At 41.6% G+C, this 18,290-nt stretch overlaps 1 protein-coding gene across 4 annotated transcripts in view; it reads right to left on the minus strand.

Moving 5' to 3' along the window:
* The window catches only part of utrn (utrophin), a 195,949-nt gene that overhangs the window by 137,907 nt on the left and 39,752 nt on the right, over nucleotides 1-18,290 (minus strand). For all 4 annotated transcript variants that reach the window (XM_034076052.1, XM_034076053.2, XM_034076051.2 and 1 more), the window contains 27 exons: nucleotides 18,061-18,224; nucleotides 17,849-17,972; nucleotides 17,677-17,764; nucleotides 16,727-16,971; nucleotides 15,949-16,117; nucleotides 14,676-14,803; nucleotides 12,103-12,240; nucleotides 11,897-12,010; nucleotides 11,595-11,750; nucleotides 11,238-11,408; nucleotides 10,906-11,097; nucleotides 9,875-10,009; nucleotides 8,552-8,701; nucleotides 7,983-8,144; nucleotides 6,950-7,081; nucleotides 6,295-6,468; nucleotides 6,002-6,157; nucleotides 5,736-5,906; nucleotides 4,909-5,088; nucleotides 4,122-4,250; nucleotides 2,916-3,086; nucleotides 2,317-2,373; nucleotides 1,957-2,121; nucleotides 1,132-1,269; nucleotides 891-986; nucleotides 504-674; nucleotides 130-302 (listed from right to left, as the gene is read on the minus strand). In XM_034076052.1, the coding sequence (XP_033931943.1) occupies nucleotides 130-302; nucleotides 504-674; nucleotides 891-986; nucleotides 1,132-1,269; nucleotides 1,957-2,121; nucleotides 2,317-2,373; nucleotides 2,916-3,086; nucleotides 4,122-4,250; nucleotides 4,909-5,088; nucleotides 5,736-5,906; nucleotides 6,002-6,157; nucleotides 6,295-6,468; nucleotides 6,950-7,081; nucleotides 7,983-8,144; nucleotides 8,552-8,701; nucleotides 9,875-10,009; nucleotides 10,906-11,097; nucleotides 11,238-11,408; nucleotides 11,595-11,750; nucleotides 11,897-12,010; nucleotides 12,103-12,240; nucleotides 14,676-14,803; nucleotides 15,949-16,117; nucleotides 16,727-16,971; nucleotides 17,677-17,764; nucleotides 17,849-17,972; nucleotides 18,061-18,224 (4,049 nt within the window). The remainder of the gene's footprint in view (nucleotides 1-129; nucleotides 303-503; nucleotides 675-890; nucleotides 987-1,131; nucleotides 1,270-1,956; nucleotides 2,122-2,316; nucleotides 2,374-2,915; nucleotides 3,087-4,121; nucleotides 4,251-4,908; nucleotides 5,089-5,735; nucleotides 5,907-6,001; nucleotides 6,158-6,294; nucleotides 6,469-6,949; nucleotides 7,082-7,982; nucleotides 8,145-8,551; nucleotides 8,702-9,874; nucleotides 10,010-10,905; nucleotides 11,098-11,237; nucleotides 11,409-11,594; nucleotides 11,751-11,896; nucleotides 12,011-12,102; nucleotides 12,241-14,675; nucleotides 14,804-15,948; nucleotides 16,118-16,726; nucleotides 16,972-17,676; nucleotides 17,765-17,848; nucleotides 17,973-18,060; nucleotides 18,225-18,290) is intronic.

Genomic DNA, 18,290 nt, shown 5'->3' on the forward strand with positions numbered 1-18,290 from the left:
ATCAGAACCTGTTCCTGTGCTGCAACATATTTCGAGAAAAGTATAATGAGGTTTGATTGTACACCTGACTTCAAGACAATGAGTGTAAGTAAGGTGTGATCTGTCTGTGTGTGAAGTTGCTGCACGCACCCCTTGCGGTGGTTGTACATGCGGTTGAGGCGGTCCCACTCAGCGCTGAGCTGTGTGAGGGCATCTCCGATCTGGGCGACCTCAGCGGGCGAAGCATCCCGGATGGCATCAGGCTGCCGCTCATGGATCCCTGTGACCTGCTCACCAACACACTCCAGACTCTCCTTGATATTCTATTAAAAGACAAAATACAATACGAACACAAAGAGAAAACATGGTGAGAAATGAAGAGCGGATACAAATTCACACATGGCAGAATGATTGATTCAAGAAATGTCCCTTTCCCTTCTTTTTAACTTTATGAAAACTGCAACACAAAAGTTACTAGTGTTTTTTTTACTTTTACAATTACTATTATACTATATACAACCCACCCTCAGTGTGTCCTCTTGGCTGGAAAAGTCTTCGTAGAGCCCCCCGCTGAGCTCAGAGGAGTTCAGAAGCAACTCGTTGTCGGCCATGGCGAGGAGAACTTTGTTGATGTCCAACAGGTAGTTGGAGGGACTTAGAGAGAAAGCGCTGCTACGCTCCACTGAAGACATCTCCTACAGCACAGATGAGCAGGAAACAAACACAGGGCAGAAGGAAGAGAAGGAGAAAAACTGTATTAACACTTAATCCTGCGTGCCATTCTATGCTAAAAACTAACACGACAGTACATGAAATCAAGCACTCAAAGTGAAAGACCCCAGTCTGGGATTAAAGAAACATCCTAGTTAGTGTCTGTGTGTGCAGACCATGTGCCTGTTTGAATCCCTCACCTCGACTGAAAACTCGCTTATCTGCTCTGTGAAGATGTGGGTAGACGTCGACTCCACAGAGACGTCGAACTGCCGGATTTGTAGCACCCTTAACTCCTAATGCAAACACACACACATATTGACCTAACTGCAACAGTGCACACAAAATATCCCAGAGAGCTACGTCCCCTTAGATTACAAAAACATTTCCCATATAAATCCAGATTAAGGAAGACACAACATATTTTTAAATGCATCTCACCCTGTGAGCAGAATACTGGCTCTGCAGCCGGAGCAGCAGAAGTCTCAACTCCTCCCTGTGACCGCTGTCTGAGGTTTGCTGCAGCAGTTCCTCTCCTCTTCTCAGCAAGTCTTCCACGCCGGCTTTCTCCTCATCCATCTGTTGCAGAGAGACATCAAATGAAGAGTTCAAGAGGCTCCAAGTCACATCCAACTTTCTAGGAAGTCTAATAATTCTTAAATCTATTGATTCAGTTGGCAAAATAAATAACAACTTACACAGCAGGAACTGACATACTCTCTATGTTGCTTCTTTGTTGAACAGAGTGGAAATGTTTCTCAGGGAAATGTGTTTAAAACACACAAGAGCTTCCCAACTGGCACGCTGACCTTGCTTTGGACTGGTCAGGTCTGTGTAGGCAGTGTGTTTAACGTCACAAACCTTGATAACACAGATTGAATTCCAGAATTGTTAGGCCTTGAAAAGCCAAATCAAAGCTGGTCTTATCAGGCGGCAGCTTTATATAGACTGTAGCCCGGCCTATTCCTCATAGAAAATCTCATAAAACTTCAGCAAGAGAATAATAGGCAACCTGGGGCCATTTTGTGTGCATGTTTTCAAATTTCTGGGAAACATTGCAAAAGATGGAAAAGTTTAATGGACGTGCCTATTTCCCTATCCACAATACTTCACTTGGGGCTCAATTGTAACAAAGCAATTACTACTAGGCTGCTCATGCCTTGTCTATGTGTCACAATATTACCATCATTATCAATCATCACCATTGTGAGTATTGCTGCGTTGAGAGGGTCATTTAAAACTAAATGGAAAGGTGACTTTGTTTACCTTGTCATCAGCCAGGATGTTTGTTGGGTCCTGCTGCTGCTGCTGCTGCTGCAGAGCCTTCAGGGTGTCGTGCAGCTCTGCCTTAAGGTCCTTCAGCTCACTGGGGAGCAGAACCTCAGCAGGACGGGTCTGACTCTCTGCTCGGATCTCCTGGCTGAGGATGACCTGATGAGGAAGAGCAGAAACACACCCCTGGTCAAGAACAAGTACAATTTCTGATTATGGCTACATGCTAAATGAGAGAGTTCAGCTGCAGTAATATGTGTGATAATATGCTGGCTTCATGAAGAGTATTGCATTATTTTATCTTAAAAAGGCTTGTTAGCTATTTTGTGTTAGGTATGGATGGAATATCGGTACCTGCTGAGGTTTGTGCTGGTTGAAGTCAACACTTACTGACTCCAGACTGTTGATCATCTGAATGCAAAAAGAGAGAAACAGATTACATTACATGTTACTTATGAGACAGACAAAGTGGCTGTAAACACTAAACCACATGGTAGGTGAAGCAGAATTACATTCAGTACTGAATTGTGCATTTGTAGGTGTGTTATTGAAGAAAAGGATAAAAATAGATAAAACCATATTTGTGCCATATATTCCTCTTGCAATTATGTTTTGCGGAGTTGCTGACTGGAATATGTTACAAATATTACCAAAATCTTAAATATGTTAAGGAGTTTTCAGTAGGATGTTGCGGTGCAAAAAGTTGATCCTAGATTGTAATCTAATTAATAATGTAAATAATAAAAGAAATGTATCCTATTTATTTACGTTAAAAAAATTAAGTTCTATAATATTCAAATTAAGAATATCTAGAGTCAAGAAGACTTTAAAAAAAGTTTCATAAATGCATGCTGTTTCCAAAGTCAATGACTATTAATGTTAAACAATAGTGATCTCAATCTTGACCAAAAGTGAATAGCCCTATAGTTAACATAAAGTATGTGAAACTGTACCTTAGCCGTTCTGATGTGTTGGGAGACTTTGTCGAAGTTGCAGTTGAGCTCTGCCAGTTTGGGCTCCACCACCTCTCTGCAGGCGGGCCCCCTGCTGGTCATCAGGATAATGGCCTGGTCCCTCACGTTGTCCACTCGCAGACCGACGTCCTCTAGCTCCTCCAGCATGCTCTGAGGACAGAGGACAGAGAAGCTGGTCATCTATTTAAACCAGTTTGTGCTATCAGTCATTCTCTCTTGGACCGGGTGGCAGCCTAGCCTTGGTTCAGAGCAAAGAGCTGAGCAAAGCATGAAGTGATGAAGTGCCCGGTGCAGTGCCCGGTACAGCTGATATTTAGTGGAGACCTTCAGTTGTCATGGCGAGAGGAAGGGAAGGGTTAAGAATGTAATCTAACTGTAAGATAAATTATTTTAAACGACCATAAAAGGCTCAGCTTTACTTCATTCCTCATTTTCTCTGTATGTTGTTTCCCATACACTAACATATCTCTCGCCCTGAATGTATCTTAGTCTCTTTTTTATTAAATCCTGGTGACGTTAGGCAATTATTATTAAGAACTACACAATAAAAATGTCCAAATATGTGGGCTTGATAAATCCCTTTCCTAACCAAGCATAATATCTGCTGCGGTACAACAGTGATTGATCATTATTATGCTATTCCTTTAATGTAGAAACACATTAAAATAACACAAGGTAACAGGATTTCCTGAGGGATTCTCATAGAATGAAATTCCTTGCCAGAAGAACTGATTTCCATAAAGCAATTATAAACTACTATGACTGCTTGTCAAGGTATAAGCTCTGCCAATTCCTACATATATTCAGACATGTAAACCACTCACTTTGTTATGATAATGGTCCGTAGATGACTGCTGTGTCTCGAGCTCCTCTACAATTGCATTTATATCCTTTTATTTGCTTTTTTTTATCTTATTCTATTACGATTTTGCACAATTCTGTCACTTGCACTATTTACTTGCAATGATTTCGCTTTTTTTTCTCTTGATGTCTTATGTACATTGAATGATGCAATGTTGGTGGCCCATTGCAAAGAACTTGGTTATGCTATAAAAATGCCTCTTAGAATGATATGTAAAAGAAAAGAGGGGCTGGTCACTTCACAGGTTGAGCCGTATGTGCTGTGATCACACGATGGGGCCACTCTCCCTTAATTCATAGGGCTGTAAAAGCTTCCTGCCTTACCGTCACCACCTTCTCCCTCTCTGACGGGGCGAGCCGCTCTGCCTCGTCCAGGTGGATCTGGGTCTGGTACAGCCAGGTGCTGATGTGAGCCAAGTTCTCATCTAAAATGTCCACTTCATTCTGGTGACTCTGCACACACACAAAAAGAGGCTCAGTTTTTTCATCACAAAATGAAAACATGAATTACTGTGAAACTCCTCCTGTGTTTTCCCATTCAATACTTGATCTTAAACCATCTGAATGATTCTCCGAGGGTTCCATTACCTTGATATGACCCGCTGCAGAGCACAATTACCAGAAGAAACTCCTCAGAAACTTTTTTCAAATGGCAAATATATTTGATTCAAGAGGTGATTTGCATGTCATTGTTTTGTTATTCCATTGCGTTTATTTCTTTGTATTGCTCCTGAAACCATTCGACTAACACAGCATAATGAGCAATGGTCTCTTTTGGGCTGTAAGGAAATAACCTTGCAACACCATTTACTCCGCCCAGGGTGTGTGAAACATACTTAAAAAATGAATGAACTTTTTAAAACTAAAAACACAGCACATTGGATATGTACTATAAATACAGTCAAAGATTCTCATTGACCACACACATTGCATGTGAATGGACTCAGTCTCAGACAGAATGCATTTGTTCTCCTAAGAGTAGCATTTGTTTGTTTAAGCATAAAACCATAAAAGGCAGGTGGTAGATTTTACTTACTCAGAGATTATAAAAATAAAGAACACCGCAACTCTTCATTTATTAAACCTTACTTTATGAGATATTTGCACTCACCAGCACAGCACTGAGCCAGTCCTCGGTCCAGGTGCGGACGCGGCCCCAGGCTTCATTGAGGCTGTAGAGCTTGTCCTCCAGCTGAGCCTCGCTGCCCTCCACCAGCGTCTGCACGCCGGCGCTGGTCTCCGTCAGGCTGGACAGCTCCACCTTACGACGCTCAGACTCCTTCAGCAGGCCCTGCAGGAGGAACACACACAAACAACTTCATATACAGTATATTATACATGTGAGGAGCTCCAAGTTTCAATTATTTATTGCCGGAACAGATAGTTGTTGTTGTTGTTGTTGTTGTTGTTGTTAGGATTTACAGTACAGCACAGACTGCCAAACATAAGGCATGGATTAAAGGTCAATATATTCATATATTCAACTTTATAAGAAAACAAACATTGAAAAAGAAACATTAAGAGAGCTGAAATCTTCCACACACTTTTATGTATTTTAGTGTGAACCTGTGACTTCATTTAAATTCCTAATTATTGAGTTTTAATTGCTTAGTGTTTTGTGTTAAAGGGTCTAAAGTTCATAGTGTGGCATCATAATAAATGTTCTGTCCTTTAAAAGATAATTGGGTTCTCAGAGAGTCAAAAATCATTCATACTAATCTTTATACTATTTCACTTGAATGGGTAGATGCAATTTTAAATCAACACTTTTTAACTGATTTCAAAAGTACCACTGCTCTTTTCATAATGCTCCAGTGTAAGAAAGAGATTTCTTGAGAGCATCATCCTGTCCCGATGTTCCATCTACTGGCCACGAGCAGAAGCACTTCTTTGCTCCTGCTGAAGAGATTCACTGACATGTCGGGACAGTTTACTCACATTAGCCCAAGCGATCTCAGCATCAATTTCCGCTGGCATGTCCCCACAGCTGTTCTTCTGCTGGAGCTGAGCCTCGCTGGTGGTCAGCCACTCCTCCAGGGCGGCGCTCTCTTTCTGGAACTTCTGAGACAGAGACAAAGCTTTTTCCAGATCCTGCTTGCCCTCTGTTACCTGTAAAGAGAAGGGAAACAAAGGTGTCTTAACTTGGTGTCAGAGATGTTGAATATTTGAATGGAAGGAGATAAATATATATAAGAATGAGTTACCTGCGCCCCCAGGTCATTGTAGAGCAGTTTGAGAGCAGTGAGCTGTTCGTCCATGGCCTTGGGGTTCTCCGTCTGCTGTTTCTGCACAATCTGTCGGCCGGTCTTTATCACCGTCTCCACCTCCAGCTTCACCTCACTCAGCAACTTGTAAAGTTTCTATAATAAAAAAGGAACCTATGAGTTAGGATTAAATGGACATTTTGTGGCTGCATAAATAGGTAGCTACCCAAACTAACCCAATCACAAATAAAAGGTTTGTGTATAAGAGAGATCGAAAAAGTTGTAGCCCTCACCATGCAACCACCGAGGTGGGACTGGATTTTTTCCGGGTCCATGTCCCGGATATCCAGAATGTGCAGCTCATCCTTGGCTCCATCCAGGACTTTCTTACAGTCCAACATGCGCTGCTCAAAGTTAGCTGGCTTCTGGAACAGCTGGTACTTCGTGGAGATCTCCCTCAGTTTCCTCTGCAGAGGGAAAGGAGAAAGGAGAGTTCAGTTTCACATCTGTGTCACAAGCAGAAAACACGTAGAATTCTATAAACATTGCCGACATAATTTTGTATGACTACAAAATATTTGGTATCGGATTTTGTTAATGAATTCTCATATAATCATATTTGTCTTTTTTTAGTATCCCAAGCCTATATATGGAGGCCAGCATCAGATTACACTTTACACGTATATTGTGATCACCTAATAAGGTTGTACTGTGTCAAACACATTTTTCGGCAGTTTATTCAACATTTTGTCTGAAGAAAAAACAACACAGAGTCAAACACTTGGCCTGGTCTGATTTAATCTTCATCTGATCAAGATTCTATGTTTTGGTTGTGAAAGAATTGGCACTTTAGTTTTCTTCTTCTAATGTCTAAATGATGTATTGACGGAGGCTGGTTGACATGACTTCCTGCCATTGCAGATGATCTCCAGTAGGGGTCAGTGTTACCTGTAGCTGGTCCAGCATCGTCCCACCTCGAGCAGCTTTGCCATCAGTGGAAGGCGGAGGCATGTTGGCCACATTCCTTTTCCTCATGTCCTCCACCGTGACCTCATGGGCTGCGATCTCTGCACCAATGGTCTGAAGAGAGAGTAGAAAATAACACTATAAATACATTTGCACTCATACAGGAAGGCCCTTCTACACTGATCTAGGAACAAAATATACTTATTTTCATCAAAACAAGTTTGTCTGACTATTGACTACCGTTTCATTTCTCAGAGCTTCTAAGGAGGAGTGTCACTGTGTGTATCTTATTTGAGGACTGGATTAGTATTTTCTACAGTTCCATAGGATTCTAGCAGATAAGTGAAAAAGGCACTGGATTTAGTAACATCCATCACGTTTGTCTAAAAGGTTCGGAGGGTTGTACAAAATGTCTCATTTCTTGTTAAGTAAATGTCTCCATTATTTTGTGTGTAGCAGGAAAGGGAAATAACATACATTGCTAGTTTTGCCTTCTAGCTGTGAAAACGCTGTCATCCAAAGACTGGAAATATTGAGCACATTAGTGTTGCCGTATTTTTTACTTGGAGCAGTTTCCATTAAGAATGAACCTACATGTTCCTAGTTTGTCCTGTGTGATGTTTGCTGGACCAGAAATGTGAAGCTTTGGTTTCACTTATTACCAATGAACCATGTATTCATGTTAAGATGCCATAAGATACATCTTGATGGACTGGAAAGTGCACAAACCATTCTGCTTTACACACAAAATCATTGTGAAATGTCCACCCATTCATATATTGTGAAAGAATTAGAGCTCATTTGTAAACGTATTGTAATTTGGGGACATATAAATTGTTCTCCATTTTAAAATGTATCAAAATTCTGATCCTGCAACTAATTCACTCTGTATTAAAGCAATCAGTCATCTTTTTATGTCTTGTTTTTTTTATTTTGTATCGTATTTATGGGACACCGAGTAGTCTCACTCTTTCCGTCCTGCTGAGAGTGAGTGTTGTGCACATGTGTACGGTACCTGTGCCTCCTGAGGGAGCTGGAAGGCGTCCACGCGGTCGGTGAGGTAGGAGGTGAGTGTGTGGTCCAGCTGGCTCAGAGACTCCTGCAGTATTTGCAGCGCCTGCTCGTTCTCCTTCAGAGTCTGCAGCTGCTGCTCAAGGCTGATCTGTCTGTTCACCGCCTGGAGGGAGGCGGGGGCGAGCAGACATTCAATTATGGGTTTGAATTTTTCAAGTTCAAAGACGTGGAATGTGCACACCCTTCCAAAGCAAAGATTTTGTTTTTGTATTTTTTCTTAATGTGATAATGCAAACATCTGCTCAAAGATGCTTCTAAATACACTGCATGCACATTAATTAAATACAGGTGAATACAAATACATGTGCTGAAATACATGTACATTATCTGGTGACAATTTTGCGATGTTTTCAGCAGAAACAACTCAATGAATCAAATGTAAATATACAGGTTAAGGTAATGCATAGCTCACACTTTTCTAAAAAAGATATCCAAAAATAACTCGTAATGAATGCCTTTTATCGACCGTAACACACACTCATGCACATCCATCAAAGCCAAGGTCCTGACCTGGTGGTTGAGTTGCTCGTAATGGGAATTGAAGGCCTCTAGCTTTTCGCTAATGAGTTCGTCCAGTATGCCCCCGTCTATCAGTGTCTGACCCAGCTCTCTGATCTGCGTCCGGTTGTCCCCGGGGTGACGAAGCGCACTCTCCAAAGACTGGTGATGAAAAAAAGGGTAAAGTTAAAAGCAAACCATCAGAAAAACGTCAAGCAAAGAGGGAAGAAAAGGAAATGAGTGTAAGGAAGAGATCAAATAAAACAGTCCTTTGATAAAGTCCCAACAAAAATCAAGAAAGTTGTATTGCTTCACAGATCCAAAAATTATCCACAAAAACTAGAGTAAAGTAAAGTAAACGCAAGAAACCAAACACTCGAGGAAGAAAGAACACCAGAAGGAAAAAGAAAATGTGTAGATATGTGAAATGATTGTGTGGGTATGAGGGTGAAAGACAAAATTAGAAAGATCCAAAAAGCTGAGCAAACAGATGGAGCGCAGAAGCAGAAATTGCAAAGTTGGGGGTGTAAGATGGAGGCAAGCGGAGAAAATGACTGAACGAGAAATGAGAGACAAGTGAGAGAGAAGCTTGTCCAATGACGCCACTTGTTTGGATGCAACAGTCATTGTTTACGTGGGGTCATTAAATATGCTTTTGCTTCCCTGCGGTGATGAACAGAGACAGAGCGTCTGCCCCCTCCAGAGGGGTGAGTCTGATTAGGGGGAGAATGGAAAGGGTGAGGGGGACAGAGGGAGTATTATAAGAATGGGAAGAGACAGAGAGAGAAGGATAGGAGTGAGAACTAATTAAAAGAGAAGAAGCCAACACCAAAGGTCAAAGAGGGGATGGGGAAACATCGTCTTCAAGGGTCTTCAGTTTCCTTCATCACTATGCGATGTTACAGAAGCAGCACTCTGATTAAAGTGAGTGTGACATCAACGCTGCAGGCCAGTCTACAGATATAGCAACGGAGAAAGTCACGGCGGAAGACATTTGGAAGTCAAAGGAAATTAGGATATTAACAGAGAGAGAATATTAAATGGCCTGCTTGGTTTATCAAATGTACTATTTTTCCAACCCACCCTGTCTCAGACCATGCTGATTTGTGAGGTGTATGCACAGACACCAAGAAATTAAGCTCAACTAAGCTCATCCTTAATTATATTCAAAACGAACCCATTTCATGAATACATTACATTTTTGACTATGTGTAAGTAAGTAAATATCACTATTCCATAAAACTTAAAAAGAGTGAAAACAGGAGTCAACGAGAGAGAGAAAAAAGTTAAAGATGGCAGACGAATGAAATGTGATTACAGTATGTGTTTTTATACCTCCAGAGCTTCATTGACGGCCTCAGTGCTCTCAGGTAGGTTTTCAGAAGCTTGGACCTTCTCCTCCAGAGTGTTGAGCCAGCTCTGCTCCATATCCACGTACTGAAGCAACTCCATCCAACAGGACCACACCTCCTTCAGTACACACACACACACACACACACACACACACACACACACACACACACACACACACACACACACACACACACACACACACACACACACACACACACACACACACACACACACACACACACACACACACACACACACACACACACACACACACACACACACACACACACACACAACACACACACACACACACACACACACACACACACACACACACACACACACACACACACACACACACACACACACTCCGTGAGAGACATTTAAATACAGTTGTGCACAAACAAAAAGGATGTTCCTACAAAGTGAGCTGTATTAAGTATGCCCTCACGTACAATGTTGAATAACAATATGAAAGAAACACTTAACTGTGATGCTTTTTTACAACAAAGAAATCATTATGCCTAAGGTAAACAGCAAAATATGCATACAATTAAAATAAATAAGACAAGCATAATTCAGTGGTGGCTGACGTTTACCCTGAAGAGTCAAGGGATGATATTTAAAACCAGTGCCTCGAATTATGACTTTGCACTTCAAAATGAGCTCAAAACACCAAAACCACCAGCGACCTTCAAGCTTTTCTTGTTGTTTGCATGGAAATGAACAAAAAGGGTGCCAAAGTAATGACACATTGAATAAATCAACATGTTGTTCCTACATGGGAGTTTCAAGTTGGTAAAGAAATGTTTTGCATGAAATTGAGATTTTTTTGCAGTCACAGAACCTTTTTATACATTAAGTACATTTAAATCCAATATGACGCTTCTTGTTTCTCAATCGTTGGTCAAAGAAGATACACTGTAAAGCTGTGGTGCAAGTATACTTAAGCTAGTAGAATTCAATTGACTGACAACACATTCTGTATTCACAAACACACCCACAAACATTACCTCCAGAGTGTGACACTTGCTCTTGAAGCGGTCACACAGCTTGTTGTAGTTTGCTAGAACCACATCTAGCTCCGAGGTCAGCTCCTCTGAATTGCCTCCACTAGGGGGCGATGTTCTGGACACCAGCGTGTTGATACTGTCTTTCAGGATCTTCACCTTCACCTCCTTCTGCAGCACATCCTCTTTTGCTCTCTGCGAAGGTAAGATGAAAATTACATCCGCAACAGAGATGATAGTTTAAGGAATAATCTGTAATAATATGTATTTTTCTACTGATACTTTCACGACTTGTTTATTGTGCAAACTTGTTATGACCACGCCTGCACTCCCACCTTCATCTCCTCCAGCGACGATTGCAGCTCCTCTGGACTCTTGTATTCAAAGTCCCTCATGAGAAACTCTTCATCCACCTGTGTCATCCACTCCTGCATCTCCGCCAAGTCCTTCCTCAGATTTACCTGCCTCTCTCGATTCTCCGCCACACACTCCTGATGCCTCAGCAGCTGGAGGGTAGCATACGACATTAAGAAAAGTGTTTGTGTGTAGTGAAAACAAGACTATGAGACTGTGTACAACATAACATTTCTTATTTGTTTGCTTGTATTGACTACATTCACGCAAACTAGAAAGTCATATTTCTTGCAGGACATAACCGCACATATTGCAAAAAGATAAATAAATGTCTTTACCTTTTTGCTGAGTGTTTCCCATTTGCTCTGGCTGTCATCCAACTTATCCTGCCCCCACTGGGCTAGTCCTGGGACTGCAGTCGCCTGTACAGCACTCACATTCTCTCCCATCTGCTTCAACGAACCTTCCACTGACTCCATCTCATTCACATACTCCTACAGCAGAACAAAGTAAGAAAGGTACATGATATACTAGAAATCCAATTTAGGAATCATTTTAATGTCAGAATGCATATTGTCACGGCCTGCAGTCCTCACGGAAACACCAGTAGTAAAAGTAAACATTTTGCATGTTCACCAACCTTGCACTGGTTAACCTCTTCCTTTAAACTTTCTTTGTCGCCCAGCCCCGTGGCATCACGAGACAAAAGTTCCTCAACCGCTTCCAACCAACGTTCCACATCCACCAAACGCACCTAGAAACACCATTTAACCAGTTCATTTCAAAACATTCAATTTTAAGACAACGCTTGTAGACTTTCAGTATGACTAATTACAGCTACTCCACCTGATTGTCCTTCATGCTACCCAGGATGCACTGCAGTGTACCCAGCTCCTCACGAGCTCTGGAGGAGAGCTGACTCCATCTTTGTAGTTCTTCAGAATCTGAGGCTTGCTGTGTTTGCTCAATATCCAGACACAGGCCCTGAGGGGAAGGAGAGTTCAGGCTTAAAACGACTGACTGTGTAATGTGAAACTACCACAGCTGTTGTTCTCTGTGAATGGATTTACCAAGCACTAACAATAACAAAAAAATACCTAAGTAGAAGGAGCCTTTTTTGTTGAAGATACTAACATTCAGGATTAATTATCTCAAACAACGGACTTTGGCAAACATTAGTAAACCATGTTTGTTTAGTTTCAGGAACTTCCGAGTTTACGCACAAATTCATAGTAAAGCTTTCAAAAATATTTTGGTATCCCACTTGTAATTACTTTTCGTTTATGTGAATGCTACTTGAGCTGGAGCCTGGTAAAACCAATAACTCCTATATAACTAGAATGTGGTTAAAAATGTGGTGTTTTTTTGTTCTTGTCGGTGAGTTAAATATTAATGCCGGAATAGGCATTTTTTACATGTGCTCTGGCCATAAAAAAACACCTTTACTTCTGATCATTTCTACAAGATTTGTTCATGCAAGATGTATGGGAGTTTACAACAATGTAGCCCAAAATATTCAGACAATGTGTTGTTAGAACCTTACAATCACATTTACTCGCTGAACACATGTTAATATATTAGTGATTAAATTGCTACCACATGTTTATGATTAATTGGATTTCATTAGCAATTCACAGAAGCCCTTAGAGGCAAGAGAGATGGTGGGGCCTTTTTCAAGCCTGATCTAAATCGTTTTTTCCACTGTGTATACAACTGACAACAGGTGGAGGAAAAGAGTTTTAACCAAATAATTGTAATGTAAAGTTCATCTAATTCAGTTGTCTTGAAATCGATTATTTGCCTGCATGCTGAGTGAATGGTAGAATTAAAACTAACTTAGAAAGAACATGAATGCTTCAAGTTCTATTCAGAGCATGTTTTGGTGGTGTGCTACAGCCCCTTTTGGACAAAAGGAGTATTACAACAACAAACACTAGAAATAAAATCACCTGCTATTTTTTTTTTGCACAGATGAAACAAAAAGCAATCCTGACATTTTTTTATTTTTCTCCCAAGACCAACTTGGTAAAGTGATCCTGGCCAACTTCATTTTAAACCTGGAAAAAACGTCTTGGGCCACCTGTTTCACAGATGTAACGCAGATCAAGGACTGTAGAAAGAATACCCTGGCAAACCCTTTACCCCCTGTTCTTACGTTATAAACACAGGACAGAAAACTATGAAATATCTTTTTTCTCATTTGCCTCTCTGGGCTTCCGTACATACAGTATGTGCACAATGAAATAATCCATTTAAACATGAGGAAACAATACTGCAAAGATTGGATGACTACGACTTCCTAATGAGTGATGGGACTCTGATGCTGACGTGGGATGGTGTGTGGTGGCTGTCAGGCTGACTGACTGGTTGAGCAGCCTCACACTGAGCTGTTGGAGCTCCATGCAGCATGAATGGGCACGCTGCCCAGAATGTGCCATGTCTCCACCCCTTCCCCGGCACCATGCCCTATCTGCCACGATAACAACAGCCCGGACTGAGCCACATTCCACCGAGGGATGGAGGAGGAGAGAAGACACACACGAAGCACGCCAACCCATATATCACAAAGCTACATACCAAAACACACACGCACACATACACCCTTTCCTATACACAGAGGTTGGATACAGTGCAGAGGGAAGTGACTGGCTGATAAAGGGACCTATTGTTGTGTGTGTGGAAAAGAAAAACTGACAGCAGACACTCTGATATACGTACCAGCACAAAGACAGACACAAACAATGAAACCCTTTTAGCTAAGATGTCAGAGTGCACATGCTTTATCAGCGTTAGTCCACGGATAAGCCACAAGAACAACAATTGAAAATAACTTATTTTCATTTTTTTCTAACAATTGACTGTGGTGTTCTTTAGTTTGACAAAATGGTTTTTTTTGTATCCATATTTAACCACACATGCCTTATTCTGATAAAAAGGGGGATATTGGCATATACAGTTAGTAACATTAAGATGCAGAATAACAACAGATATTACAACATAAAATATATAACAAGACAACATAAAGTTAGACCAAAACTTAAAGCCATAAAACAAACAAGACTCTTCTTATGCAACCTAACAAGAATAATACTTTGTAATTATAATAAGTGTGGTAACCTCCACCAAGGAGTTTATGTTTTGGTTTCTGGTCAGTTAAGTTGTTGTTTGGGAGGCAACTGTGGCACAGCGTCTAACAATCAGAGGGTCTGAAAAGTGTCTTACGATAAGATACTTAACTCCAAATTGCTCCCGTAGGTATAACCATGATATTGAAGTGTGTGTTAATCACTAAATCAATAAATAACATGTAATGTTTTCTCAGAAAATGTGTACTTCACAGATTGAAATGTAGTTTCGGTGAAAAGTTGACTATGTTTTTCACCGAAAGCCTTCATATATCAAGTTGATGAACTGCTCACCTGTGCCCGCTCCACTGCTCCCTCAGCTGTAGGGATGTCCACAACTCCTTCTCTCAGAGTGGCAAGTCTGGCCTCGAGGCCCTCCACCTGGCTCGACATCAACTGGCTGGCCTCAAGACAGGTCAAAGCTGAAAGAAGACAAGAAGGAGAGTGAAATGTTTATAAAACTATTAAATTAAGCTATTTGCATCAGGACAATAGCATTAGGTTTGAAACCACAAGGGGGCAGTGAGCCAGTTTAGGATCTGTTTGTCCGTTTTTATGTTGTGCTCTTCTAAACAATTGGTACATGTCACTCGTGCCAAATACACAAAAACACACTATAAAATCAAGGCTCATCAGCTGTTCATGGCAAAGATGATTACATGAAAAAACTAAGTTAAGTAGTGCCCATTTGTGACTACTTCAACCTCGTTTATATTTCATTATATTGAACTTGCTGTTCCTGCTCTTCTCCTCTCCTGCTCGGTCAGTGTTTTAAATGACCAGGTGATTGAATACTCACATAATCTGGCTATGTTTATACACAAAGAACAGGGATTGAATGTAATGGGGAGAGAAATAGAGAGAGGCCCTCTCAGGAGGCTGATTGCCCTCAGGCAGAAACAAAATGGTTTTGTTTGGCTTTCATCAAAATCCTGACAGTCGTAAAAGGCACGGAAAGACAGACCAGACACATGCACACACCTTGGGTCAGGAGTGGGGAAGAGCATTCATGTCTCCCTTTACAGACTTCTTTTTGGCCAATAGGAGAGCATGTAAATTCCAGAGTAAAAACTATAAAACGGTGCCTGATTTTAGGACTGCTCCAGGTCCAAGTCACATCTTCAGGAGAAGATGGAGCTGGCACAAAGGGATGATCTTACACAAAATCACTCATGTATACACGCACACATCTGTGAGCTTCTGGAGGCCATATAAGGGCAGCACCCATTACCAGTGGCAGGCCAAGGACTCATAAAAGCTGATGTAAAATGTATACAACCCCTGTAGGACTGAGCTCTGCGGATCTTAGCCATCACTCGTTCAGTCTCCCTATAAACCTAAACGCTTTGAGCCAGGAGCAAGCAGAGAGAAAATGGGCTTTGTTTTAGGGTAGGCTTCAATCTGTACTGCAGCTCTCTGAAATAACAGCATGCCTCAAGGCTGTCAGGTCCCTTGAAAAGCATGTGGTACTGTTAAAAGCAAGGGGCCTGCTCAGAGTTTGGGATTTTTAGAAGTTTTCCTTTTCATTGATTTAATAAATAGTTTTGATATAGTTCAGCAAAAGTACCTTTGATGACTTCTTGCTCTCTGCTCTGTAGCCGCTGCAGTGTGGAGGCGTGATGCGCCGATACCACCACCATGTTGTCTTTCAGAGCGGGCACGGCTCCTAGGGACCCCACCTCCACAGAAAGCTGCTCCAATCGCGGGCTCGAGGCGGTCAGCTGGACAAGTCGGGACTGATGAACACAAGAGAAAAGCGCTTTCTAATTTGTATCTGAAGCACTTTAAAAAGATAACTGAGCAGGGACAATTGTTGCTGTCTCTTCATCTGAACTATTGTCAGCTTGGCTCAAATATATATTAGCCTATCTTATATATAGCCTATGATTTGTATCAAACATTACATTATTTATGTTTCATAATGATCGAGAATGATGACACAAGATGCAATGTATACAATTCAGCAATTTCTTAACCTTTGGGATCTATTTTGTGCCCTTAAGTCGCAAAGAAATACTGCAACAATAAGTTAGTCTGGAGTAAAACTCACAGGTTTCTGGACTGATTGATCCTTTACACTGACAGGTTATCCCTCTCTACTCAAAGTTAAAATAAAGTTCAGATTAACTGTCACCTTTCAATGACTCAAGCATCTGAGGTACTCTTTCACGTTAATATATCCATTTTGCCCTTTTGTGTTTCATCTCTGCTGTGAAAACTGAACTATTTTTGAGACTGCAACTGCATGATCTGAATGCAAGAGGATTGAGGAAAGGGTTAGGGGTGAGGATTAAAGTCACACAAAGGAGATCAGGGTGAATGGGGATGTAGACGCTGACTCTCACCTGGCATTCTCCACTCAGACTTCTGAGCCCGGCCTCGTTGCACTTCTCTACAGTCGGGGTCGAGTCCAGCCATTGATCTTGTTCCTCGAAGGCTCGGTCGAGGTCTGCCAGCTCTGCAGACACCGCTCTGAGCCGGCTTTGAGTGTGAACTCGCTCACGGGCTGCCTGCAGCTCCCGCACACACACATCCCACTCGGTTTGGATCAGGTTTATGTCTGCCCTCACCGAGTCCACACGCTCTCCCTCTACAGAAAAAGACAAGCCAAAAAATATAAACGCTCCCTCACAAGTAAAGTAAAAGTACACTTTGAATGTGTTTTTGCATAACTTCGTTAGAATGTGAGTTTTCTGACACTGAAGCGAAAGTATAAAACACTAGCGGATGAAAGATTGGAAAACACAGCACGGATGAGAGAACTGCAGACATGAGGGGATAAAATAAGTTGAGTTTAGTGGAAAGTTTGGTGTTTAACAAATCTTCTCTAGGAGTGCTGCTCGACTACCCCTCACTGCCTCCAGAACAGTGTAAACACATCAAAAACCCTGAGTGCCTCTTCATTTCATTGAGAGGTTATATGGAGTCAGCCACCCTGCAGGCTGACAGATGTTTACAACTCTGTCCACAAACAAACACACACACACACACACACACACACACACACACACACACACACACATTCAGATTACTAAAACTGAAAAACAATCAAAAAATTGTAAGCTTGTAAATGCCCGGACAATACCAAGCAGCTGTGGAAAAGTAGTAAAATCTTATGAGATGAACACAGTTTAACAGGGAAATGGAAGATTTCTGTTAGAGCCTCTGAGAAACAATAAAGATGGGAACATCGTTTCAGAGAACTTGGATGGATTTGTTTAAAATAGTGTTCGGTTTATTGTCACTAATAATTTGAGTGTCATTGAGAAAGGACCATTTCCTCCTTCCTTCATACCTCTTTCCAGCTGGTCCATCAAGACCCATCCCTCCTGGGTCACTTGACTCACTGTGGCGTCCTTTTCTGTGAGGTCCAACTCCAAACCCTGCAGTGATTAAACACACATTTATGGTGATAAATTCAAAATATGTGCTCATTTGAAATATGTTTTAATCACCTGCAGGTTTACCTTAAGTTTCTCCTGCAGGTCTGGTGTGTCAGGTGTAGTGTCAGGGTGTGTGGAGGCCAGCGCCTGAGTGGAAGTCTTCCATGTTTTAATCCAGATCAAGAGGTCAGACAGCTTATTTTCAAACCTGCAGAACACAATGTGTGTATTGGGGTTGGGTTTATTCTTTCACTTTCCTGACAAAGAAGGTAAGTTCTGAGTGTCAACGTTCTTACAATCGTCTGACTTCTGCATCTGTCTCCACCAGTCGTTTCTTAGGAGGAGCAGGCGGAGCCAAGTCCTGGTCGGCGATCGAAGCAGCCGCAGCCACAGCAACTGTATCCACGACGACCTGCTCTTCCACCTGAGTCATCCCAACGTCTGTCACAGCTTCCATTACCTTAGCAGTCAGAGTGAGAATTAATTAGACATCAACCAAACTCACCGAGTTGAGAGCAGAGAATTT

The sequence above is a fragment of the Pseudochaenichthys georgianus genome, chromosome 24 (assembly GCF_902827115.2).
Source record: "Pseudochaenichthys georgianus chromosome 24, fPseGeo1.2, whole genome shotgun sequence".
Classification (NCBI taxonomy): Eukaryota; Metazoa; Chordata; class Actinopteri; order Perciformes; family Channichthyidae; genus Pseudochaenichthys; species Pseudochaenichthys georgianus.